We start from the raw sequence: 24788 nt of genomic DNA on the forward strand, positions 1-24788 counted from the left end.
ATGCTAATGAGGCTTCTGCCGCTTCCATCCTGTGCGGGCGGGCGGGCTCCCTGGTCTGGCTGCTGCACCTGTCAGGTGAGGGGGAGGAGAGGCTGGGCTGCCAGATTCAACTGGAAAGGAACCAGTCCCAGTCTAGCCACAACCTGGGATTGGGAAGCAGGAGGCAGCCCAGACCTCTTGGAGCCCAGCCGTCCCTGGGGCCGAGAGGGAGTCAGGTCACAGCCCGAGGTCAGGCCCGGGGACCAGAAGGGAGAGTCCAGACTGCAGGGGAGAGGGGGTCAGGAGAGGAAGAGGGGCAAGATCACAGAGCCTGACACCTGGAGAGGAAACAGGCAAGGAATTGAGCCGAGAGACCCAAAGAGAAGCGAGAGGCAGAGAGAGGGACAGAAAGAGAGAGACGGAGACAGAGAGAAGCTAAGACGCAGATATTGGAGGAAGAAGACCAAAGACAGAGATTGACGTTCAAGAGGAGACAGAAAAGGAGAGTCTGGGACAGAAACCGAAGAGAGTCTTATCAGGGAGGCAGAGAGGCCACTCAGGGGAGGCTTGGCTCCAGCTCTTCTGACCAGACTCTGGCAGGTCAGCAGGCTCCCAGGGACGGGGCCGGGGGGGGGGAAGGGGAGAAAGTGGGCAAGAGGTGGGAGGAGAGTGGGATGAGGGCACGGGCCCCAGGTGATGAGGATGGAGGAGGCACCCAGAGCCCAGAACTCAGCCCAGCCCCTCGCCCTCCCCGACCCCACCAAGGGCTCATGAAGGGAGACAAGCGTGAGGAGCTGGGGCCGGGCCCCGAGCCTTCGGGCCCCCCGCTGCCCACGGAGGAGGAGGAGGCCCTGCTTGAGTTCCACCGCTCCTACCGGGAGCTCTTCGAGTTCTTCTGCAATAATACCACCATCCACGGCGCCATCCGCCTGGTGTGCTCGCAGCACAACCGCATGAAGACGGTCTTCTGGGCCGTGCTCTGGCTCTGCACCTTCGGCATGATGTACTGGCAGTTCGGCCAGCTCTTCGGAGAGTACTTCAGCTACCCCGTCAGCCTCAACATCAACCTCAACTCGGACAAGCTCATCTTCCCCGCCGTCTCCATCTGCACCCTAAACCCCTACAGGTAACCCGAGTCAGACGTCCCTCTGGGCAGGAGACGTGATGGGCCGGCCGTTCTGCCCAGGGAAGACTTCTAGTGCCTGAGCCTTCTCCAGAGCAGGCTTGTTGTACCGACAGTCTCCTCCTCCACCCCTTCATCCTCCCGAAAGTGGGAGGGAGCGCTGATGAGGTCGAGATGCCGATAAGTTCAGAAGAGCAGGGTAGGAATCAGCCCCTCCTCCTTATCATGAGATGAATCTGATGGAGATCCTGCAATGAGATGACTGCAGGTGTGGAGGGGGGCAGTGGTGGTGGTGGTGGGAGCTGGCTGGGACTGGGCCCTGGCAGGGTGGTCTAGGTTGAGAAGGGCAGTTTGTGTTAGAGAAAGCAAAGTGGGGGAGCAGTGGTGATGGAGCTCTCCATGAGCCTCGAGGCGGGGTTGTGGGGGGTTAGTGGGGGTGTAGTCCCAGAGCCAGGACAGCAGGACAGGATGGAAGCTGCCCTGGCCAGGCTGCTCCTCCAGAGGCCCAGGTGGCCCTGTTGTGCTGTGCAGTCCACCTGTCCAGGTGCGCTGTTTGGGTGTGTCCTGAAGTTTTGGGTTTCACCAGCGTTCTTTGCCAATTTTCGGTTTGGAAGCCAGAGTGGGTGGTGGTAACCATGGAGAAGACTGGAGGGCAGGGTTGGGTGTTTACACACACCTTTTCTGTGTCACACCTTGGTACACCTCCGGCAGGCCAGATACGGCTCTAGGCACCCAGCGAATGGGTTCATCAATAATTCCTACAATCGTTGCTGAAGGCCAAGTACTCTGCTAGGTACTGAAAGATAAGATGGAAGAGATAGGCATATAAACAAATAACCTCAGCACACTGTGACAGGTACCATAAAAACTGTGAGCTAGAGTCAGAGTGTAAGGTTTATGAGTGAGTGTGAATGTGATCGCACGAATGTGTGTGAGCAAACAAATGAGGTGTGCGTGCAATTGCGAGTGACTGGGATTGGTCACATATCGGGGTGGTGTGGTCTGTTGTGTCTGGAGGTGTGTCATGAGCTGCTCAGGGTTGGGACATCCTGTCCTACAGAGAAAACACTGCTCTGCCACTTCACTGATAAACTCCTGTATGAGGCCCAGGTTAAGAGGCCAGTTACTGAGAAGCTGCTTCACGCACCAGACCACCGGACGCAGTTAAGGACGCAGTTAAGAACTCCTCGGGCAGCTCCTTTAATTCTTCCAACAATCCTCCGAGGCAGATATTGTTATTATTCCTGGGTTACACTTAAGGAAACTGAGGCAGAGAGAGCTAAGGCACAAGGTCACAGAGCTAAGGCACAAGGTCAGAGACTCCACTGTGACTTTCCCTGTTTGTGGTGGTTGTTGTTCAGTCACCAAGTCGTGTCTGACTCTGCAATCCCATGAGTTGCAGCACCCCAGGCTTGCCTGTCCTTCACTATCTCCCTGAGCTTGCTCAAACTCATGTCCATTGAGTCAGTGATGTCATCCAACCATCTCATCCTCTGTTGCCCACTTCTCCTGCCTTCAATCTTTCCCAGTATCGAGGTCTTTTCCACCCTGTTTGCTTGCTTGCAAACCCCTGCCTCTTCTTAATACCCAAAATGTGAATGTGGAATAATGGAGTTTCTGCTCAGATGTCATATCTCATTTCTTTTTCGTTTGTTTGGGGTTTTTTTTGTTTGTTTGTTTTGTGCAGCATGTAGGATCTTAGTTCCCTGATCAGGGATCAAACCCACACCCCTGTATTGGAAGCGCAGAGTCTTAACCACTGGACCACCAAGGAAGTCCCTGCATCTCATTTCTGAGCCTGTCTTATTCCCTCTCTCAGCCTTCTTTCTCTTTCCCTGGTGCCTGCGGCTTTGCTTCTCTTCTTCCCAACCTCAGAGCTCCCAGCCCTCTTCCTTCCCCTACTTCCCCCACCCTCATTCCCTGGGTCAGAGGGGAGGGGAGGGCAGGCAAGCTTGAGGAACTAGCCAATAGTAGGCTCTCAATAAAGACTGGTTGAAAGATACGGGTGAGAGATGGACAGTGCAAGGTTAATCTGTTGAGGCCTGTTTATTTTTCAAGGTTCCGCAGGGTGCAAGGCCCTGGGTAGTAGAGGAAAACGCCCCTGGGAATGAAAACCAGAGCCCTGGCCTCTGGGGCTTGCAGGCTGGGAGGCAGGTGTTCTCACCAATTAAAACTCCCTCCTGCAGGAGTTAGTGGGGAGACACCCAGCACCCTGGATAGGAGGGGAGTCAGAGAAGGCTCCTCAAAGCCGGGGAAGGATATGGAGCCCCTACTATGTGTTCGATCCTGCACTGGGAGTTCTCTAAGCACTATCTCATTTAATCTTGACAGGCCCATGGAGACAGGCATTATTATTTCTATTTTGCAGATGAGGAAGTGGAGGTGAAGTAACTGAGCAGGGCCAAACAGCAAGTAATAGTAAAAAATAACAACGAGAACTCTGGCGGTCCAATGGTTAAGACTCCACACTTGCAATGCAGAGGATGCCAGTTCAATTCCTGGTCAGGGAACTAGGACCTCACATGCCATAGGGTGTGGCCAAAAATAAAAAAAAAAGAAAGAAAAAAACACCAATGATAATGGCTAACACACATAGTACTTAATATGTGCCAGACAAAAAAAATTTATATTAATCAAATGATTTAATTTTCATAACAGATCTCTTATGTAGATACCAGTATTGCTCCCATTTTATAGATGAGGAAACTGAGGCCCAGAGAAGTTAAGTAATTGCTTAAGTTCATACGGGGAACTGGTGGTGAAACAGATTCAAAAATCCATCGCCCCCCCATCACATAGAAGCCAGTGAATCTAGGGTCAGTAGCTGAGTCGAAGACCAAGTATGTTTGCTTTCAAAGGTCTTTCTCCCATTGCAGTTTAAGAAGGGGCCAGGCAAAGGCATCCAGGGTTGGGGGCTGGTGGGAGCCCGTGGGGAGCAGCAGGAGTCCAGAGGGAGGGAGAGAAGAGAAGGGAAGGATCCGGGTTATTGGTTCCTGTTCCAGGAGAGAGGCAGGGGTGGGTGCACAGGTTGATGCAGCCTGGTGGGTGGGGACCTGCGTGTGACTCATGCTGCTAGCTGGTGTGGGTGCTGGAGGCAGAGGCAAGATAGGTGACTCGGACTGGGAAGCAGGGAGGGGGTGGAAGTCGTGGAAGAGATAAAGGAGCTTGTGAGATAACTGGAGGCAAAGTCAGCCCAGGTGCCCAACTGCACGTGGCAGGAGTGTGGCCAGCAGAGGGGGAGGGGTATTCTGGGCTGTTCTGTAACTTCCAGGAAAGGGGATAAGGCTGAAGACCTTCATACTAAGAAGGAGGTGTTGAGAGTCCAATGTGAAAGGTCAGCCACAACGATCCCCATCCCCTTTCTGGTTAACAAAGGGCTCTTTTCACCCAAGAGAGGGGGCCAGACAAAGCCCCATCAACAGCAAACAGAGCCCAAGAGCATATTTTTTTCATTCAATCCTGCGGGGGTACTGAGGCTGGTTTTAAGGAAGAGTGTGGCATTCTTGGACAGCAAAGAAGGTCATGGAATCTTCCTTCACCTCAGAGAGCTGCACGGAGGGAGGGGAAGGCTCTGAGCCGTGTCAGGGACCCTGCACTGCCCCCCACTCCCCCCACAGGATTTGGAAAGCAGGCTTTGCATTGGCAGGACTGGGAGGGACAAAAAGCCCAGACTCTTAGAGCTGGGACCCCCTCCCCCTGCCACCCCCACCAGTGATCGACTCCTTTGTGTCAGGAATGTCACTTATCTCTACAGCAACTGCTGATGGAAAGTTCTTCCTTAGGTAAAGCTGCAGCTTGCTGCTACTGCTAAGTTGCTTCAGTCGTGTCCGACTCTGTGCGACCCCATGGACGGCAGCCCACCAGACTCCCCCGTCCCTGGGATTCTCCAGGCAAGAACACTGGAGTGGGTTGCCATTTCCTTCTCCAATGCATGAAAGTGAAAAGTGAAAGTGAAGTTGTTCAGTCGTGTCCTACTCTTTGCTACCCCAGGGACTGCACCCTACCAGGCTCCTCCATCCATGGGATTTTCCCGGCAAGAGTACTGGAGTGGGGTGCCATTACCTTCTCCGAAAGCTGCAGCTTACCTCACTGTAACTTCTGCCCTCCGGCCCTGGTTCTGTCTTCGGAGCAGCTCTAAAGACCATCTCCTCCTTCTTTACCCAGTGGTCATCAGTTCAGGGGCTCCAAGGACAGCAGTCACCAGGCTGTCTTTTCGGCATCCATTATCATGATCTGACCTTCGTCACAGGCTTACTGGATAAGGAGAAAACTACCAGCTCAGAGTTGGAGGAGAAGACAGAGGCTCTGAGAAACGTACAGGTTTTGCAAAAGTCACCCAACTGTTTAGGTGGACGAATCAGAACTGGAATCTGGTCTTCGGCTCCACTTTTTAAAAAAAATTAATTTATTTATTTTTGGCTACACTTGGTCATCGCTGCCATGTGCGGGCTTTTCCTAGTTGTGGCGAATAGGGGTGCAGGCCTCGCATCGCCGTGGCTTCTCTTGCTGCGGAGCACCATCTCTAGGTGCGCGAGCTTCAGTAGTTGTGGCGCACTGGCTAAGTTGCTCAGCCCCATGTGGGATTTTCCCCTACCAGAGATCCAGCCCGTGTTCCCTGCATCAGCAGGTGGATTCTCAACCACTGGACCATCAGGGAAATCCCTCTACTTCTGTTAAGATCACAAAGTCACAGGGCAGTTGAATGGCAGGCTCTCCTGTCTCCTCAGCTTTCTCTTCTCCAACAATAGGTTACTATTATTTTACTATTATTGTTCTTATTAAAGAACAGTTGTGACCATAAAAACAATAGCTGCAGTCAGACAGTACTCACTCTGCCAGCTCTTTTTCTCACTGTGTTTCTCATATGTTAATTCACTTAATCCTTATGGCCACGAAGGTTAAGTGGTGAGGCTACGAAATGATCCTGGGAAGCTGATTAGAACTCAGTTCCTATAACTTTTACTGCTTTTTTTATTTTTAACTTTTAATGTTATATTGGAGGATAGCTGATTAACAATGTTGTGATAGTTTCAGTTGCACAGCAGAGCAACTCAGCCATACATACACATGTATCCATTCTCCCCCAAACTCCTCTCCCATCCTGCCTGCCCCATAACACTGGGCAGAGTTCCCCGTGCTATATAGTAGGTTCTCGTTGGTTCTTGGGAGCCTGGTGGGCTGCCGTCTCTGGGGTCGCACAGAGTCGGACACGACTGAAGCGACTTAGCAGCAGCAGCAGCTGTTCTTTTAATGACCAATAACAGACAAATCTCAGAATGCCAAACACACACCTTCGACCTGAGCTGCATTTCTCCCCTATGAGAGGACGAGGGGCAGCCTGCTAGACTTTTATGAGGGAGATGGTGGCTGAGGACTGTGAGGTTTGGACTCGGCACATGAAGACCACCGTGTGTGTGTGGCTGCTCAGTCTTGTCTGACTCTTTGTGACCCCATGGACACAAAGGCTCCTCTGTCCATGGGATTCTCCAGGCAAGAATACTTGACTGGGTAGCCATTCCCTTCTCCAGGGGATCTTCCCAACCCAGGGATCGAACCCAGGTCTCCTGCACTGCAGGCAGATTCTTCACCATTTGAGCCACCAGGGATTGTTCTCCATATCGGTGGTACCATTTTAGACTCAGTCTCTTCGTTTGAGCCTCAGTTCAGTTCAGTTCAGTTCAGTTGCCCAGTTGTGTCCGACTCTTTGCGACCCCATGAATCGCAACACACCAGGCCTCCCTGTCCATCATCAACGCTCGGAGTTCACTCAGACTGTCCATCTGGTCAGTGTGGATGTTAAACGGTACCTCATTATGGTGTTAATTTACATTTGAGTACTAATGATGCTGAGTGCCTTTTCATGTGTTTAGTGACCATTTGAATATTTGAGGGGTTCCTTTTTAAAACCATGTCATTTTCTTTTTGATTTGTAAGAAATTTTTATATTTCAGGATTTCTTCTTTAGACATTTTTTATTCTAATGAATTTTGCCTACCCCTAGGTTGTGAAGGTATCTTTGATGTTTCCTTTTATAATCTTTATGGTTCTGAATTTTTTGCTTGGGTTGCTTGACTTAATTTTTGTATACAGACTAAGGCAGAGGTTGAGGTTCTTTCTTTCTTCCCCCCCTTTTTTCATACAATATCCAGCATCATCTTTTTTTAAAAATTATTTTCCTCATTGAGCTTGAACAGGTGCTTTGGTCAAAAATCAGGTTGACCATGTATATATTTGAGTTTATTTCTGGACTCTATTCTGTCCCATTGATCTTTTTATCCTTACATAAGCACTACACTGTTTTGATTACCATGGCTTTACAGTCTTAAAGTTAGGTAGAGTAAGCACTCGAACTTTGCTCTTCTTTTCCAAACTTGTTTTGGCCATTCTAGATTTTTGCATTTCCAAAGCAATCTTAGAATTGACCTGTCAATTTCTGCAAAAATGTCTGCTGGAATTTTGATAGGGCTTGGCTTGAATCTGGGCTTTCCGGGTGGTTCAGTGGTAATGAACCTGCCTGCAATGCAGGAGATTTAGGTTCAACCCCTGAGTCCGGAAGATCTCCTGGAGAAGAAAATGGCAACCCACTCTGGTATTCTTGCCTGGAAAACTCCATGACAGAGGGGCCTGGTGGGCTACAATCCTGAGGTCAAAGAGTCCCACACAACTTCTCCACTGAGCACATATGCACGGCTTGAATCTAGAGAGCAATCTGGAAGGTGGCATAGGAGTTCCCAATCTACTAACGTCTGCAGCTCCTTTTATTTTGGTCTTTGATTTATTTCAGCAGGATTTTCAGTGTACAGGTCTTATACACCTTTCATCAGATTTACTCCCAGTATTTGATGTTGTTTATGCTATTTAATATGGTGCTCTTATTTCATTTTCTATTTTTTGATCGCTAGCATGCAGAAACATTTTTTGCATATTGGTTTTGTATCCCGCAACCCTGTTTATTTTTCGGTCCTAGGTGTTTGTTTTGTTTTGGTAGAGTCTATCCCTAAGGCCCTGCTACTTTGCCTGCTACTTTCATGATGGAGATGATACAGGCTCTGTATTGAGAAGGAATGTGAGGATTCATTTTGAGCCCCACCTGAAACTCCTTAAAACTGAGTCTTTGGTGTAGGAGGGCGGGGAAAGGAGAGTGTGTGGTATCGGTATTTTTAAAGTTCCTCGGAAGGTTCTAGAAGTGCAGTTGAGAGTCCCTGATTTAGAAAGTGTCAAGTGGCAGACGGTCAAAGGCCACCCTCACCGAGAGGTGGCGGATGGCCCATGCACCTCAGGTCCGTGGGAGTGTCTGGGCCTTGCCGGCCCACCCCTTCTCCTGCCTTGGTAAATGGCAGACAAGTTCCGGGTTCCCTTCCAGGCCAGGGCGAGTGGGAAGAGAGCACCTCCCGTCTCTCCCTAACGAGAAACATGTGGCAATAAATGCCGTCCCCGCCGGGGCTCACTGTCGCCTCCAATCACCAGGAGGACACACCTGTCTCCGCTCCCCTACCCTCGCCCCAGAGATAGCCCTGCAGACCCCAGAGCTATGCCCCGCAGACTTCTCTGGGCTGAACTGATCTCACCTGTTACAGACGGGGAAACTGAGGCATGGGAGATGGTGGCGTGGGAGAGGGGGCGAGGATTGTTACCAGGCCGCCACCTCCTAGTCCGACCATTTGCCATCGCCTCTTCCAGGTACAAGGAAATTCAAGAGGAGCTGGAGGACCTGGACCGCATCACGGAGCAGACACTTTTCGACCTGTACAAGTACAACGCCTCCCACACCCTCGTGGCCCACGCCCGCTCCCGCCGCGACCTGCGGGAGCCGCTGCCGCACCCTCTGCAGCGCCTGCCCATCCCGGCTCCGCCCCACGCGGCCCGCAGAGTCCGCCGCGCCGGCTCCAGCGTGCGGGACAACAACCCCCAGGTGAACAGGAAGGACTGGAAGATCGGCTTCCAGCTGGTAAGGCACCGCCACCGCCCCGCTACCGCCCCGCCCCGCCCCCGCCCGGAGGCCCCGCCCCCTCCCCGCCCCTGCGCGCAGCAGTCGGCTCAGCTCCCCGCCCTCTGCGGCCCGCCTTCGCTGCCACTGATACGAGGCGGGAGTCCGCGCGCTGGCAAAATAAATAGTTTACACACAAGAATAAATTTGAAAATTAAAATTAAATAACGTCTCTCTGGGCACCAGCTTGTGGAGGCTCCTCGCTGGAGGCCTTTATGGGGGAGCGTTTATGGGGATGGGAAGTCAGATCTACTGTGGAAATGCTCTTTCTGAATTCTGATCCCCAGTGTGGGACTCACTTGGGACCTTCCAGGGTGATGGGGCATTGGGGCTCCGGCAGGCCCAAGACAGAGGATTGTTGTTTAGTCGCTCAGTTGTATCTGACTCTTGGCGACCTCTCAGACTGTAGTTCACCAGGCTCCTCTGTCTATGGGATTTCCCAGGCAAGAATATTGGAGTGGGTTGACATTCCCTTCTCCAGGGGATCTTCTCGACCCAGGGGTCCAACCCAGGTCTCCTACATTGATAGGCAGATTTTTTACCACTGAGCCACCAGGGAAGCCCATATCTATCTATTTATCTATCCTCTCTCTTAAGCCTCCCTCCCATCTCCATTTATTTTTTTAGTTTTCTTGCTATCGTCTCCCTATTCTGTCTTGGGCTTCCGCGGTGGCTCCCTGGTGGCTCAGACGACAAAGAATCTGCCTGCAATGCGGGAGACCTAGGTTCAATCCCTGGGTCAGGAAGATCCCCTGGAGGAGGGCATGGCAACCCACTCTAGTATTCTAGCCTGGAGAATCCCCATGGACAGAGGAGCCTAGCAGGCTACAGTCCATGGGGTCGCAAAGAGTCTTACACAACTGAGCGACTAAGTGCACACACCCATATATACATATACATATATATATATATTTATGGCTGATTCATGTTGTATGGCAGAAACCAACACAATATTGTAGAGAAATTATCCTCCAGTTAAAATAAAAATAATAATAAAGATTAAAAAAGGGGGAGTGAAGCAGAGAGATGGTACCCAGAGACCAGAGTTCCAGTCCCCCCTTTGATACTGGGACAAACTGCTTGATCCCTCACAGTATTCCCATCTGTAAAATGGGGAGAGTAATCTTTGCTTCACCCTCCTCAGAAGCTGCATAAATGACCCCAAGGTGTGTGCAGCTCCCAGTCTCCTCTATCAATCCTGTGCTCTCCAGGTCTGCTGTCTTCCAGGCTTCGGCTTCTCCCAGCCTGGCTCCCCGCCCCTATCTATCAGTCTTTAGGACCCCAGACCATTCATTGCTTGACCTTGCCCCACGCTGCTTACCCTTGCTGCTGGTCCTCTGATGCTCTGGTCTCTGTGTCCAGTGCAACCAGAACAAATCGGACTGCTTCTACCAGACATACTCGTCAGGGGTGGATGCTGTGAGGGAGTGGTACCGCTTCCACTATATCAACATTCTGTCCAGACGGAGACAGGACACCTCTCCCTCGCTGGAGGAGGACGTGCTGGGCAAATTCATCTTCACCTGCCGCTTCAACCAGGACTCCTGCAATGAGGCGTGAGTCCTTCCCTGCCTCCAGGCTTCCTGCTCTGCCCACTGCCCCCACCCCCCTACCCCCGGTCTCCAGTCTCCTTTGCTGGACCATTCTGAGACCCAGCATGGAAGGCACCCTGAAAGTGCTGGTTGAATAACTGAATGCCTGCAGGTGGGGAGAAAGGGAAAGTATTGACCTCAGGTCTAAACCTCTGCCTGGGGAATGGCCCTGCGGGACATGTGTGGCTCCCTGCTCCCTGGGTCTGCGGAAGTGTCAGATGGGAGCCTTGAGAAGGCCGGGCTTGAAGTCTGGCTTTGAGAAACCAAGGACTGAAGCATGGATCCCTATTTTTCTGAGGCCTCTTTCTCACTGGCATCAAACTCGAGAATGCCTGGAAGGTCATCTGGTCCCCTGCTCCGCTGGCTCAGATAATGCAGGCAGCAGTGGGGGGCGGATACAGCATGGACTGAATCAGGGACTAACCCTCAGCTCCTGCTCTGGCTCTGTTTCTTCTGGATCAGGTGACTCTGGGCATTTCACTCCACTCTTCAGAGCCTATTTCTTTGTTTATGAAATGGAGGGAAATGAGATTCTTTCAGTGTTCATTGAACCAATATTTTTGACTGTCTGGACTATGTGCCAGTCACTGTTCTGGGCATTTGGGATACATCAAAGAAGAAGAAAAATATCCTTGCCCTTCTGACACTTTTTCTTTCTTTGACCACACTTGGTGGCATGCAGGAGGATCTTGGTTCCCTGAGCCGTGCCCCCTGCACTTGCATCTCAGAGTCTTAACCACTGGACCACTTGGGGAATTCCCTTGACACTTATTCTTAAGCAATGAAGTTGATAACATCTGTCTTTGAGTGCATGAGATAAGGAGTTTGAGGGCACTTTATACACTGCAGTGAGTTGTGTGTCTCATTGTTGGTGGGAAGTGACTGTCACGCAGGTGAAGTGACTTGCCTTAGGACACCAGGCCAGCCAGAGCCTAAGGTCCCCCTCACAATACTGCACTGCCCGCCTGGCTTTCTCTCAGTCACATCTCCTGTCATGATGTCCTTGCAAAGAGGTCATGGCTGCTGCCAGCTCTCTGAGGGCTGTTGGAGGGAGGAGGCTAGGAATAAGGGAGGTCCCCTTCTGTACCCGCTGCTCACCCCCACCTTCCCCTCCGTATTCCTTGAAGTTCAGGCATTGTCTCCCTGCCTCTACCCGGCTGAGGAAGGGCCCGAGACAGCATCTCCACCCCACAGGGACCCTGTCCCTTCTTTGTCCCTGAAGACTGTCGGCAGGGCCAGATGTCACCTGCTTCTGTACCCCACCCCCGCCTGGAGCACACACTCTGCCCACACACACCTTTGCTCCTGTCTCAGGTTTGTGTGTTTGTTTGAGGACAAGTGAGGCAGGAGCAGCACCTGAGCCTGTGGCAGCCCACAGCTGCCACCGAGCGGCTCTGTCACCGTCTTGCTTTGCCCGCCCCAGGCTCCCGCCTTCTCATCAATGGAAAGTCCATAGTTCATCTCACTCTTGACACTTAGGTCACTTCCTCACTTCAGAGCCCCATCGACTCTCCCCAGGGTTATCATAAGCCCCTAATCTGTCTCTCCACCTCTCGAGCCTCCCTTTATTCTGCGACCACAGGAAGCTTTATTCTTCAGCCTTCTGACTGCATTTCACTGCAGTTAACTATTCCAGACGGTCCTGTGTGAAATCCGTCAGTGGCTCTCTGGCCTTTGGGATCGAGTTGAAGTTCTTTATCATGGCTTTCTCAGCCCTCTCCTACTCTGTATTCAATTCTCTTGCCTCTCTCTCTATGATCTTTTCTTTAATAACAGCTTTATTGAGTTGTACATCACATACCACAAAATTCATCCTTTGAATGGATATAATTCAGTAGTTTTTGCTATATTTACAGAACTGTGCAACTATTAACACTGTCTAATTTTAGAATGTTTTCCTGTCTCCCTATGTTGTCCCCTCCTCCAAGCCTTGGGAACCACTAGTCTACTAACCACTGTCTCTATGGATTGCCTACTGGGGACATTTCATATAAATGGAATCACATAATATGTGGTCTTTTGTGACTGGCTTCTTTCACTTAGTAATGTTTATCCATGTTGCAGCATGTATCAGTAATTCCTGCTTTTCTTTCTTTCTTTCTTTCTTTTTTTTGACTGCATCACAAGGCAAATCTTAGTTCTCTAACCAAGGATCCAACCCTGGTTCCCCCTGCAGTGGCAGTGTGTAGCCCTGACCACTGGACCGCCAGGGAAGTCCCCCAGTTCATGTCTCTTTTTCACTAAATAGTTTCCAATTGGATGCTTATGCCACATTGAGTTTATCTATGCTTTGTGGATGAACATTTGGGTGTCTTTCACTTTCTGGCTCTTATGAATAATGCTGAATGCTGCTATGAATGCTGTACACATGTGTGTATGGATGTATGTTTTCATTTCTCTTAGGTAGATACCTAGGAGTGGAACTGCTGGGTCATATAGTAATTATATATTTAATATTTAGAGGAGCGTCAGACTGTTTTCCAGGTATCTGTGCCACTTTACATTCCTACCAGCAGTGTGTGAGGGCTGCAAATTCTCAACATCCTTGCCTTGTTATATCTGTCATTTTATCTTAATGATTCCCTATACCCTTTTTTTTTCTTTTTTTTTTGGCTGCACCATGAGGCTTGTCGTATCTAGCCCCAACTAGAGACTGAACATGGGCCTACAACTGTGAAAGTGCTGAGGGCCACTGGACCACCAGGGAAATCCCTGATTTCCTATACTCTTAATAGAAAATTTATATAGCCCTTACTCAGTGCTAAGCACTGTTCTGCTGCTACTGATGCTAAGTCACTTCAGTCGTATCCGACTGACTCTGTGCGACCCCAGAGATGGAGGCCCACCAGGCTCCGCCGTCCCTGGGATTCTCCAGGCAAGAACACTGGAGTGGGTTGCCATTTCCTTCTCCAATGCATGAAAGTGAAAAGTGAAAGTGAAGTCACTCAGTCGTGTCTGACTCTTAGTGACCCCATGGACTGCAGCCTACCAGGCTCCTCCATCCATGGGATTTTCCAGGCAAGAGTACCAGAGTGGGTTGCCATTGCCTTCTCCGAAGCAATGTTCTAGGTGTCATTTAATCCTCCTAGAATCCCTATGAAGTCAGTACTAGTATCATCCCCATTTTACAGATGAGGAAACTGTGACATAAAGAGATCAAGTGCTTGGGCTGGTCCCCCAGCTCACAGTCGTTAGAGCTGGGGTTCAAGTCCAAGTAGCTTTGCCCTGGAGTCCGTACTCTTCACCATCATGTTACACTGCTTCTCATACACCCTCGTAATGCACTCAATGTGTTTCTCTTTGTATGTGTTTTTACCAAGTGTGTGTGTAATGTGGACATAAATGGTGTTGTATGATGTATCTCCTGTTGCCCTTCACTTTTTAAACTAAGCTCTGTGAGTTTAAGATTCATCTATGGTCTGCTCTATGGATTCCACCTGCTGCAGACAGCCCGTGGTGTCCCTGTCCCCTCCCCTCTGAGCAGGGCTCCCAGGCCTCTTCCTCTTTTGTCCCTCCCTGAGCACAGCCTGAGCTCTGGAAATGCTGCCATCCTAGTTCTTCCCAGAATGTGCGCTAGTACTTCACACCCTGAGCCTCTGCTTTTTGAGGCCGATGGACTATTCCAGATCATTGAGCTCCATTTCTTCGTTTTATAGATGAGGACAGTGAGCTTAAGGAAAATGGTTTGCTTAAGGCTGTTTAGTCATCACCCCCAACTCCTCATCTCTGTCCAGCCTTCTTCCCTCCCCTACTTCTGTTCCTTCCTCCTCTACCACCCTCAGCCCAAAGACCTGTCCCCCTCTTCTCCCTGCTGCCCCAATGGCTGGGGAGTTAGAACAGATACCCCCTGTTGGCTGGGGAGTTCAGTTCAGTTGCTTAGTCGTGTCTGACTCTTTGCGACCCCATGGACTGCAGCACAAGAGGCTTCCCTCTCAATCACCAACTTCCGGAGCTTGCTCAAACTCATGTTCATTGAGTTGGTGATGCCATCCAACCATCTCACCCTCTGTCATCCTCTTCTCCTGCTGCCTTTAATCTTTCCCAGCTTCAGGGTCTTTTCCAATGAGTCAGTTCTTCAACCAAAGTCAAATACTTTGGTGGCCAAAGTATTGGAGTTTCAGCTTCAGCATCAGTCCTTCCAATGAATATTCAAGACTGATTTCCTTTAGGATTGACTGATTGGATCTCCTTGCAGACCAACGGACTCTGAAGAGTCTTCTCCAGCACCACAGTTCAAAAGCATAAATTGTTCGGTGCTCAGTTTTTTTTATAGTCCAACTCTTACATCCATACATGACTACGGAAAAACCATAGCTTTGAGTTAGACACCCCCTGTTCCCATGTGGGCTCTAGCTGCAGTGTGCACAGCCTCCCCATTGGGGGACATGTGATTTGCTGTCAAATCATGTTCCTATTGTAGCAACACAAATCTGGGACTCCTTTCTGTCTGTTCCCGAGCCTGTCCCAGCCCTGCTTTGGACCTCCCAGTGGGAGGCATGCTGTTGCAAGACCTGTTCCTGCCCTTGGATCTGACCTTCCTGGTCTCACTGTCTTGCCCCTGCCCCCTACCACTTCCTTTCTCTTCCGTTCATTCATCAACTATTTGTTCTCAATCTCCTGTATCTCCTACATGCCAAGAAACATGCCATTAACCCAGAGATGATTCAGCCATGAAGGAGATTTGTTTCCTGTCCTCAAGGAAATTGTAATCCGATTGGGGAAGTAAGATGTAGACGTGTGAGAAGCCAGGGATGCTGCCAGAATTCATAATGTAGTGCGGCACCGAGAGGGGAGAGGCCACAAGGCCAGTGAGGTCGGGGGGCCTGGGGGAGGCAGCCTGGGCGAGAGGTAGCTGACCTGGGCCTGAGCCCCGTCTCATGCTTGCTGCTTGTGTCAGCTTGGGCAGCTACTTGACCTCTCTGAGTCCGCGCTTCCTCTCTTGTGAAGTGGGGATGATGCCTAGTGAGAGGGCCTGGGTGAGGCTCCAGCACCAGGTCCACACATAGTAGGTGATCAGGAAGCAAAGGGCTCTGAAAGTGCTCCCCCTGACCCCTGCACCTTCCCTTCTGACCCTTCTCTCTCTCTTCTGAATAGGAATTACTCTCACTTCCACCACCCGATGTACGGAAACTGCTACACTTTCAACGACAAGAACAGCTCCAACCTCTGGATGTCCTCCATGCCCGGGGTCAACAACGGTGCGCTGTCCCGACCCCAGCCCCAGCCCCAGCCCCTCCGCTGCCCTGTGTGCCCACATCTACCTGCCTTGAGCTCCTGTCCTAGAAATGCTCCAGGCCTCTCTGCAGTACGCCCATCTGTATCCTGGAAAATCCTCTTTGCTTTTTCTCCCCTCTGGGTACCATGTATTCCATCCCAGGTGTGATAGGAATCCTGTCCTGGCTCTGGCTGGCCCTGCACCCCAAATCCAGCTCGTGCGTGTGCGTGCTTGGTCACTAAGTCATGTCTGACTCTTTGCGACATCATGGGCTGTAGCCCGTCAGACTCCTCTGTCCATGGAATTCCTAGGCCAGAATGCTGGAGTGGGTTGCCATTTCCTTCTCCAGGGGATCTTCCTGACCCAGGGATCGAACGCATGTCTCCTGCATTGGCAGGTGGCTTCTTTACCACTAAACCACCAGGGAAGGCCCCCGGATTCAGCTTAGGGGTTGCCAAATCCATTTGGAGGTCTTCTTGAACTTGCTGCCCTGGGAGGCTTAGAGACCAGGCAGGGTGGGATGATGGGTTTCCACACCCTGATGCTTCTTTCAACCAATGTGCCCTGCCCCTGGCTCTGTTCCCCTCGTTCCTCCCAGGCCTGTCCCTGACACTGCGCACAGAGCAAAATGACTTCATCCCACTGCTGTCCACGGTGACCGGGGCCCGGGTGATGGTGCATGAACGGGATGAGCCTGCCTTTATGGATGATGCTGGCTTTAATCTGCGGCCCGGCGTGGAGACCTCCATCAGCATGAGTAAGGCAAGGACGCTGACTGGGAGACCTGGGGAGGACCCCAGATGAGGGACAGAGAGGGCTTGGAGGGTGACAGCTAGAGGGCCAGAAGAAGTTGTGATGGGTGAGCTTCCAGCATGTAGCAGCCTTCAGGAGCAGAAATCTGGGGCGAGGGACCGGCCAGGCCGAGTGTGCGTTAGGAAGTAGGTTTCTGAGGAGTACACGTGGGATGAGAATACCAGGAAGGGGTTTGAAACATGCTGAGGGTTCCAGGGGATGCTCCAGGCCCAGCGTCCTCAGAAGTAGCCCTGGGGGCATGTTGTGAAATGACCAGGCACGTGGGAGAGATGGTGGAGGACATACAGCCAGGGACTGAGGGAAGACTGCGGTTAGGAAGAGGCCTGGACCACTTGCTCTGACCTCTGACCACTCGGTGACTCTGGGTTCTTAGGAAGCCGTGGACAGACTTGGGGGTGACTATGGCGACTGCACCAAGAATGGCAGCGAGGTCCCGGTGGAGAACCTTTACAATACCAAGTACACGCAGCAGGTGAGGCCCAGCCTGTTTCCATGGCAACCGTCTCCCAGCCGTAGCCACCAGGTGTGCGTAATGGGCGATGGGAGCAGTGGAGTGAGAGGTGGAGGCACACTGCGGGGGCTGGTTTGTCCTTCCCTCCCCTGCCATCTGGGGCTGTGGGGGGGTGGGCAGGCCTGACCTCGTCCCCCTTCGTGCTCCCCTCCTCCAGGTGTGCATCCATTCGTGCTTCCAGGAGAGCATGATCAAGGAGTGTGGCTGTGCCTACATCTTCTACCCACGGCCCGAAGGCGTAGAGTTCTGTGACTACAAGAAGCATAATTCTTGGGGTGAGACTGCGGGAGGCCGGCGCCCGCTCCCACCTGAGCCCAGGACTATCCCAGGAGCCCTGCACTCTCAGCACCCCCACTGTGGCTTCCAGCTCCCACGTCCTCCAGCCGGTTCTCCCACCGACTCCTGTTTCCCGGTTCTTAGATGCCGCCCTGTCCATTTTCCTCTCACTCTGTCTGTCCTCCCTGTTCCTCCCTCACCGTTTTTCTCTCTCTCTTGACTTCTGTGTGTTTATAATCGGATGTCCCCATTTAAAAATAACTTATGGGACTTCCCTGGTGGTCCAGTGGTTAAGAATCCACCTTGCAAAGAAGGGGACGCAGGTTTGATCCCTGGTCAGGGAGCTATGATCCCACATGCTGCAGAGGGACTGCACCCGTGAACCGTAACTAGAGAATCCGTGAGCCGAAAGGAAAAATCCTCAAGACCTGACCCAGCCAAATAATTAAATAAGCAAATAAATATTAAAAAAAATAAAAATAATTTGCAGCAAAAGGAAAGAAGAGCACGTGAGGAAGATCTCCCTGGGTTCCTTGCTCTGCAGGTAGCATCCTGCTCACTCCCTAGGGTACCAGCAGGGCTGTTGCTGGGCGCTGGTGAGACAGTGCTGGGTGCAGGAAGAAAAGACTAGAAATTGTGTGAATCTGCCTCATTCCCTAACACCTTCCAGTTTATGTATATTTTATCATGGACGTAATATATAGCAGTTCAACAGGAGCAGGTGTATCATTTAGAAATGACTTGTGGAAGAATTAAAACGTTAAAACTAGAGGAGAGCACAGTCAAAAGAATCTGGAAGACAGTAGACTCCCCTCCTGGCCCTGGTCTAGGAGCAGATCAATCTCTTTTCCTTTTCTTTACAGCTGAGTTATTCAGCAGGGAAGCTGAGAGAGAAAGAAAGTCCCCAGCAAGAGAACACAGAACATAGAGGGCAGACATGGAATGCACAGGGCGGGTGTCCTTGGTCCACACCCCCTTATCTGGCCCAGCCGACCCCTCCGAGGGCTCAGGGCAGGGACACAGTGGACCCCAGGGTGGAGAGCAGCCTCTGTCTGTGCATCTGTCCGCCTGCTTTCTCTCCTGGTGCTGTTCTCTCATCCTCCCCCGACCCACGCCCTGCAGTCTCGGCCTCTGATTTCTGGCTTTCTGGCCTTGGAGAATCATAGCGCATCCGAGCTGGAGGGAAACTCAGAGGCTGTCTTGCCTGATGGGCCCCTTTCTCAGACGAGCAAGCTGAGGCCCAGAGGGAGGACGTGATGTCCCAGGACATGCAGAACAGGCACTCTGCCCACTGTTCCCCGGGCCCCAAAACACTGATTGCTAGGTGGTTGTGAGTTTGAAAAAGATCCTTGAGAGAAAAATGACCTTGCTGTTTGCTAGAAGCTGTGAGGATGAGGGAGAGAAACTCGGCTAAAGATACAATCTGCTGAGTTTCCTAAGGACCGCTTGCTCCCCAGCCTAATTGCTTCCCAGTCTTTCTAATTAAAGATTAATTCTGTGATTAATTATATAAACCCTGGTATTCAGAGGGATTTGGGTCAGAAATGAAGAAGGACCTGGGTGACTGAAAGTATCAAGAATAACAAAAAACCTTACCTAGAACCTGGGAAGAGGGGTGAAGGGGGAAGCTATGGTCCCATTGAAAGTGAAAGTGAAACTCGCTCATTCACGTCCTACTCTTTGTGACCCCATGGACTGTATAGTCCATGGAATTCTCCATACCAGAATACTGGAGTGGGTTCCCTTCTCCAGGGGATCTTCCCAACCCAGGGATCGAACCCAGGTTTCCTGTATTGCAGGCAGATTCTTTACCAGCTGAGCTACAAAAGAAGCCCAAGAATACTGGAGTGGGTAGCCTATCCCTTCTCCAGCGGATCTTCCCGAACCAGGAATCAAACTGCGGTCTCCTGCATTGCAGGTGGATTCTTCACCAACTGACCTATCAGGAAAGCCCTTAAAAGTGAAAGCCTCCCAGTCGTGTCTGACTCTTTGCGACCCCATGGACTATACAGTCTATGGAATTCTCCAGGCCAGAATGCCGGAGTGGGTAGCTTTTTCCCACTCCAGGGCATCTTCCCAACCCAGGGATCAAACCCAGGTCTCCTGCATTGCAGGTGGATTCCTTACCAGCTGTGCAACAAGGGAAGCCCATGGTCCCATTATTCTTTTTTTGGTAACAAGTGTATTGAGATAATTCATTTCCTGGGTAACTCACTCATTGACAGTGTACAGTGCAATTTTAGTATTGTGTGTGCCTAGTCACTCAGTTGTGTCCGACTCTCTGTGATCCCATGACCTGTAGCCCTTCAGGTTCCTCTGTCCATGGAGATTCTCCAGGCAGTACAGTTTTAGGTTTTTTGCACAGTCATGGAACTGTGTGACAATTGTTGCAATCAGTTTAGAACCTTCTCATCACTCCAAAAAAAAAATGTGTACCCATAGTGGTCTCCAAGCTTGCCATTCCCTGTATCCACAGGCCCTCCCGCTCCCCCACCCCCCACCCCAGCCCCTCAGAACCACTCAACTACTTTCTATCTACTATAGATTTGCCTCTCCTGGACATTTCATAGAGCACAATATGTGATCCTTTGTGATTGGCTTCTTGTACTTAGCGTTAATATTTTCAAGGTTCATCCACCTGGTATCAGGTGTTCATCTACCTGGTATCAGGGCTTCCCTGGTGGCTCAGCTGGTAAAGAATCTGCCTGCAATGTGGGAGATCTGGGTTGGGAAGATGCCCTGGAGAAGGGAAAGGCTACCCATTCCAGTATTCTGGCCTGGGAAATTCCATGGACTATAGCCCATGGGGTTGCAAAGAGTTGACTGAGTGACTTTCACTTTCACTTTCCACCTGGTAGCATATATCAGTACTTCATTCCTTTTTATGGCTGAATAATATTCATTGTATGGATAGACCGCATCTTGTTTATCCATTTATCAATTAATGGACGTTTGGGTTGTTTCCCCTTTTTAGCTGTTGGGAACAATGGTGCTGTGAACATTTGTGTACAAGTTTTTGTGTGGTCAGTGTTTTCAGTTCTCTGGGGTGTGGAATCGCTGGGCCATTTAGTAGGTTTAGGGTTTCCCCAATGGGTCAGTGCATAAAGAATTTGTGGGCAATGCAGGAGACGAAGGGGACACGGGTTTGATCCCTGGGTTGGGGAGATCTCCTGGAGAAGGGCATGACAACCCATTCCAGTATTCTTGCCTGGGAAATCCAATGGACAGAGGAGCCGGGTAGGCTAGAGTCAGACCCAGTGGAGCAACTGGGCACACATGTGTGTAGTATAGTATTTTATGTTTAATCTTTTGAGGAACTGCCAGACTGTTTTCCACAACAGAGGCACCAATTTATATTCCCAGCAGTGATGAGTTCTGATTTCTTCATGTCCTCATCGACACTTGTCATTGTCCTTTTTCACTATAGACATCTTGGTGGTGGTGGTTTAGTCACTAAGTCGTGTCCAACTCTTCATGATCCCATGGACTATAGCCCACCAGGCTCCTCTGTCCGTGGGATTTCCCAGGCAAGAACACTGCAGTGGGTTGCCATTTCATCTCCAATAGCCATCTTAGCGGGTGTGAAGTGGTAGCTCATTGTGGTTTAATTTCATTATTCTTATACAAAAACTGTTCCCACTTTTCTTTTTCACTTTTCAACGTTTGTCTGTATCCGGAATTTGCCTGCTATGTGGGAGACCCATGTTCAATCCCTGGGTTGGGAAGATCCCCTGGAGAAGGAATGGTAACCTGTTCCAGTATTCTTGCTTAGAGAGTCCCATGGACAGGGAAGCATGGGTGGCTATAGTCCATGGAGGTGGCAAAGAGCTGGACCCATGACTGAACGACGAACACTTTCACTTTAACAAAGGTGTAACCTGTTGTTTCTATTTTTTGCTGGACTTGGCTTTATTTCTTAAACATGCTCTGGTGCCGTCACTCAGGAGCCCTTCCTGTTTTGCTCTATAATACTCTTGTGCACTGGGTGCCAGGGGTCTTGGGAGACCTGGAGGGTCTGGGTGGAGAAGGTGGAGGGGGCCTAGGAAAATGAGCACCTCTCTGCACCCGCAGGCTACTGCTACTATAAGCTCCAGGATGCCTTCTCCTCAGACCGCCTGGGCTGTTTCACCAAGTGCCGGAAGCCATGCAGGTGAGCATCCCCTCCTGGAGCCCAGGTTGGTCATCTGGGTACCACAGAGGATCCTTGGTCCAGCTTTGAATGGGAGAACCCCACCCCTACCCTCCTCACTGAGCGCCTTCTCCATCCCCAGTGTGACCATCTACAAGCTCTCTGCCAGTTACTCACAGTGGCCCTCCGTGACATCCCAGGTAGTGTATGTGTGTGTAGCACTGCGGTCTTCCCTGGGCATATGTGTATGAGTGTGTTTGACCCCATCCCCAGCTCTGTAAGCCTGAAGAGTACGGGGGTGACCCCACTGACACCTCACCCCCTCCCAGGACTGGGTCTTCCAGATGCTGTCCCGACAGAACAACTACACCATCAAGAACAAAAGGTCAGTCCTACCCTGGTCCCGGGCTTCCCTGCCTGCTAATGCAGGAGACTCGGGTTCGATCCCTGGGATGGGAGGATCCCCTGGAGAAGGAAATGGCAACCCCTCCAGTGCTCTTGCCTGGAGAATTCCATGGAAAGAGGAGCCCAGCGGGCTCCAGTCCATGGGGTTCCAAAAGAGTCGGACACGGCTGAGTGACTAAACAGTAACAATAATTCCTTTCCCTGGGTCCCAGCCCTGGGAAAGGAATCTGTGGGAGGGAAAGCAGACCCAGGAAGAGGAATGGGTACAGCTGATTGGAGGAGAGTGTTTTTGAGCAGCAGAGAAATTAACCCTGGGCCGTCTCTTCCCACCCTCTCCCCCACTCCAAAGGGATGGAGTTGCCAAACTCAACATCTTCTTCAAGGAGCTGAACTACAAATCTAATTCTGAGTCTCCCTCAGTCACGGTGCGTCCTGCCCCACTGAGCCTGGGATTCTCTGCGGGCGGGGGGTCTCAGTCAGGGGGCTGTCCGTGAACACAGGGGATTACCTCTGTGGGGCCTGAGGGTTTGGGCCTCAAAGGTGGGGGACCAAGGGAAGGAGAGAGGGTGAGCATTAGAAGGGTAGAAGGAGTGCTGGGTGATGGGGAGAAACCTCTCGAGACAGGCCTGGGTGTCAGCCATCCCCACGGTGGCCTCATTCTTGGTTTTCCCTGGAAGAAACCAGCCAGCAGTCCTGTGCTCCCAGAGGAGGGGAGCAGAGGCCAGGGGCCCTGGGGTCAGGCAAGGCCGAATGGAGTGTAGGATGGGCTCCCTGCCAAGTACTCAGCGTGCCTCTCTCCCTCACAGATGGTCACCCTCCTGTCCAACCTGGGCAGCCAGTGGAGCCTGTGGTTCGGCTCCTCCGTGCTGTCCGTGGTGGAGATGGCTGAGCTCATCTTTGACCTCCTGGTTATCACCTTCCTCATGCTGCTCCGGAGGTTCCGAAGCCGATACTGGTCCCCAGGCCGAGGGGGCAGGGGCACCCAGGAGGTGGCCTCCACTCCAGCCACCTCCCTCCCCTCCAGTTTCTGCCCCTACCAGGCTTCCTCCTCTTCATCCCCGCCAGACTCTGCCGTCTCCCCGGCCTTGTCAGCCCCTCCGCCTGCCTACTCCACCCTGGGTCCCCACCCAGCTCCATCAGGCTTGGCAGAAGCCAGCGCCTCTGCCCACGCTCCAGGGGAGCCCTGAGAGGGAAGGACGGTGTCGCCTCCCCAAGGCAGGCACTTCCTTTGGTGGGAGGGGCCCAGCCTTGGCAGGATTCAAGAATGTTTGGCGGCTTCCTCTCAGAGCTGCCCAGCTGCCCCTGGTGTGTGCGTGGGTGGCGGGGGGATGAAGCAGGATGGGTAGGGGGCTGCGGAAATTGCCTGGAGACCCCCTGCCAGCAGCACCCCGGTTCCCCGCTGGTCTTGCCTCGAGAATACTTTGCTCTCCCCCACCCCCAGTGCAGCCAAGTCCTCTTATCCCTTGGATCAGCCAAGCCAAACTTGGATCTCTGACAAACAGCTTTCCTAGGAAACAACTGACGACCAGAACAAAACACAGACAAGGGCACACAAAGGCATGTGTGGTTTCCTTCCTAAAGATGGCTGGATTCGGCCCCAGAATGGCCCTCCACACCGCCTTCCAGTGACACAGGCGTTTGCTCTTCTTCTTGAACTGGGGTGGGGAACCCCACCCCAAAAGCCCCCTCAGTTAGTTGCTAGGCAATTCTGTTTGCCTGACTCCCAGGGCAGGAACTGGGGCAGCCCAGTGTAGTGAAGACCTGGATTCCCAGTCAGCCTCACTACCCCATCCCCCCACGGAGCCTTGCCCAGTGCCTCTGCCCTGTGTCCTTGTCTTTCGTAACTCTGCATATTTGCTCAAGCTATTTCCTTCGCCTGGAAGCCTCCCCCATCTGCTGGAGAACTCCTATGCATCCCTGAGAACCCTGCTCAGATACCGTTACTTCTGTGAAGGCTTCTTCCCCAACCTGTCTACCCCAGATCTTACCACTTCCCTCTCCCGTGGACTCCCATCACACACCATCACATCCGTGGAAGTGCTGACGCTGCATTTAATTTTCCTCTTCATTTGCGTCTGTGTTCCCAGCATGACTGAGCTCACTGTGGTTAGGGACTGAGTCTTGTTCATTCCTGTATCCTCACAGTCTAGCCCAGTGTCCCACTTGGAGCAAGTAGGCAGGTACTTAATAACTATTATTACATAAAGAATGCCTGGAGGGACTTCCGTGGGTCGGGGAACTAACATCCCCCTGCCATAGGGCGTGGCCTAAAAGAAAATGTCTGGAGAGCTGCATGGCACCATGAGGTGGCCAGGGAGTGGGTGCAAGTCCCACAGTTCTGGGTTGGGGAGTGGGGCACAGGACAGTCTCCCATTTCCCTGGCTGCACGATGGGAACGACCATCCTTCAGGGGCCTTGGGAGAGACAAACCGTCTTGCTAGTTCTTCACGGGCATTGCTGAGCATCTGCTCTGTGCCCATCACCACGTTCAGGTGGGAGGTGAAGACAGGTGCCCTCCGCCAGGAGTCCTGCTGTGCAATGCTTGGGGTTAGTGTCCCTGTCCACCGCCTGGACCCCTTTCCTTCTCGACTTTGGTCACCACCATCTGTAATCCTCCTCTCCTGCTGAGTACCACTCACCACCCAGCTGCAGCATCCTCACCCGCCCGCCTCTCCATCATCTGCCCAGTGCTGGTGGAAGAGGATGAGACTCAGCCCAGCTTCCTGAGGAGCCTCGAAGCCTGTGTATTCTCATTCGC

The 24788-nt window shown here is 51.8% G+C and overlaps 1 protein-coding gene across 1 annotated transcript; it reads left to right on the forward strand.

Moving 5' to 3' along the window:
* Window positions 1–653: 653 nt before the first annotated feature.
* SCNN1A (sodium channel epithelial 1 subunit alpha) lies at window positions 654–23217 on the forward strand. Its single transcript, XM_052641100.1, has 12 exons — window positions 654–1105; window positions 8783–9050; window positions 10452–10645; window positions 15776–15879; window positions 16495–16658; window positions 17083–17181; window positions 17378–17495; window positions 21568–21646; window positions 21768–21825; window positions 21955–22010; window positions 22380–22455; window positions 22837–23217. The coding sequence occupies exons 1-12, from the start codon at window positions 654–656 to the stop codon at window positions 23215–23217; spliced, it is 2049 nt and encodes a 682-aa protein (XP_052497060.1).
* Window positions 23218–24788: the final 1571 nt, after the last annotated feature.

The sequence above is a fragment of the Budorcas taxicolor genome, chromosome 5, assembly GCF_023091745.1.
Source record: "Budorcas taxicolor isolate Tak-1 chromosome 5, Takin1.1, whole genome shotgun sequence".
NCBI lineage: Eukaryota > Metazoa > Chordata > Mammalia > Artiodactyla > Bovidae > Budorcas > Budorcas taxicolor.

What these genes read in the sequence shown, in the direction of transcription:
- SCNN1A (XM_052641100.1), top strand. Translation starts at nt 654, where the DNA reads ATGAGGGCACGGGCCCCAGGTGATGAGGATGGAGGAGGCACCCAGAGC. An exon ending in TGCACCCTAAACCCCTACAG is followed by an intron (nt 1,106 to 8,782) that starts GTAACCCGAGTC and finishes CGCCTCTTCCAG; the next exon opens with GTACAAGGAAATTCAAGAGG. An exon ending in GGCCCTCCGTGACATCCCAG is followed by an intron (nt 21,826 to 21,954) that starts GTAGTGTATGTG and finishes ACCCCCTCCCAG; the next exon opens with GACTGGGTCTTCCAGATGCT.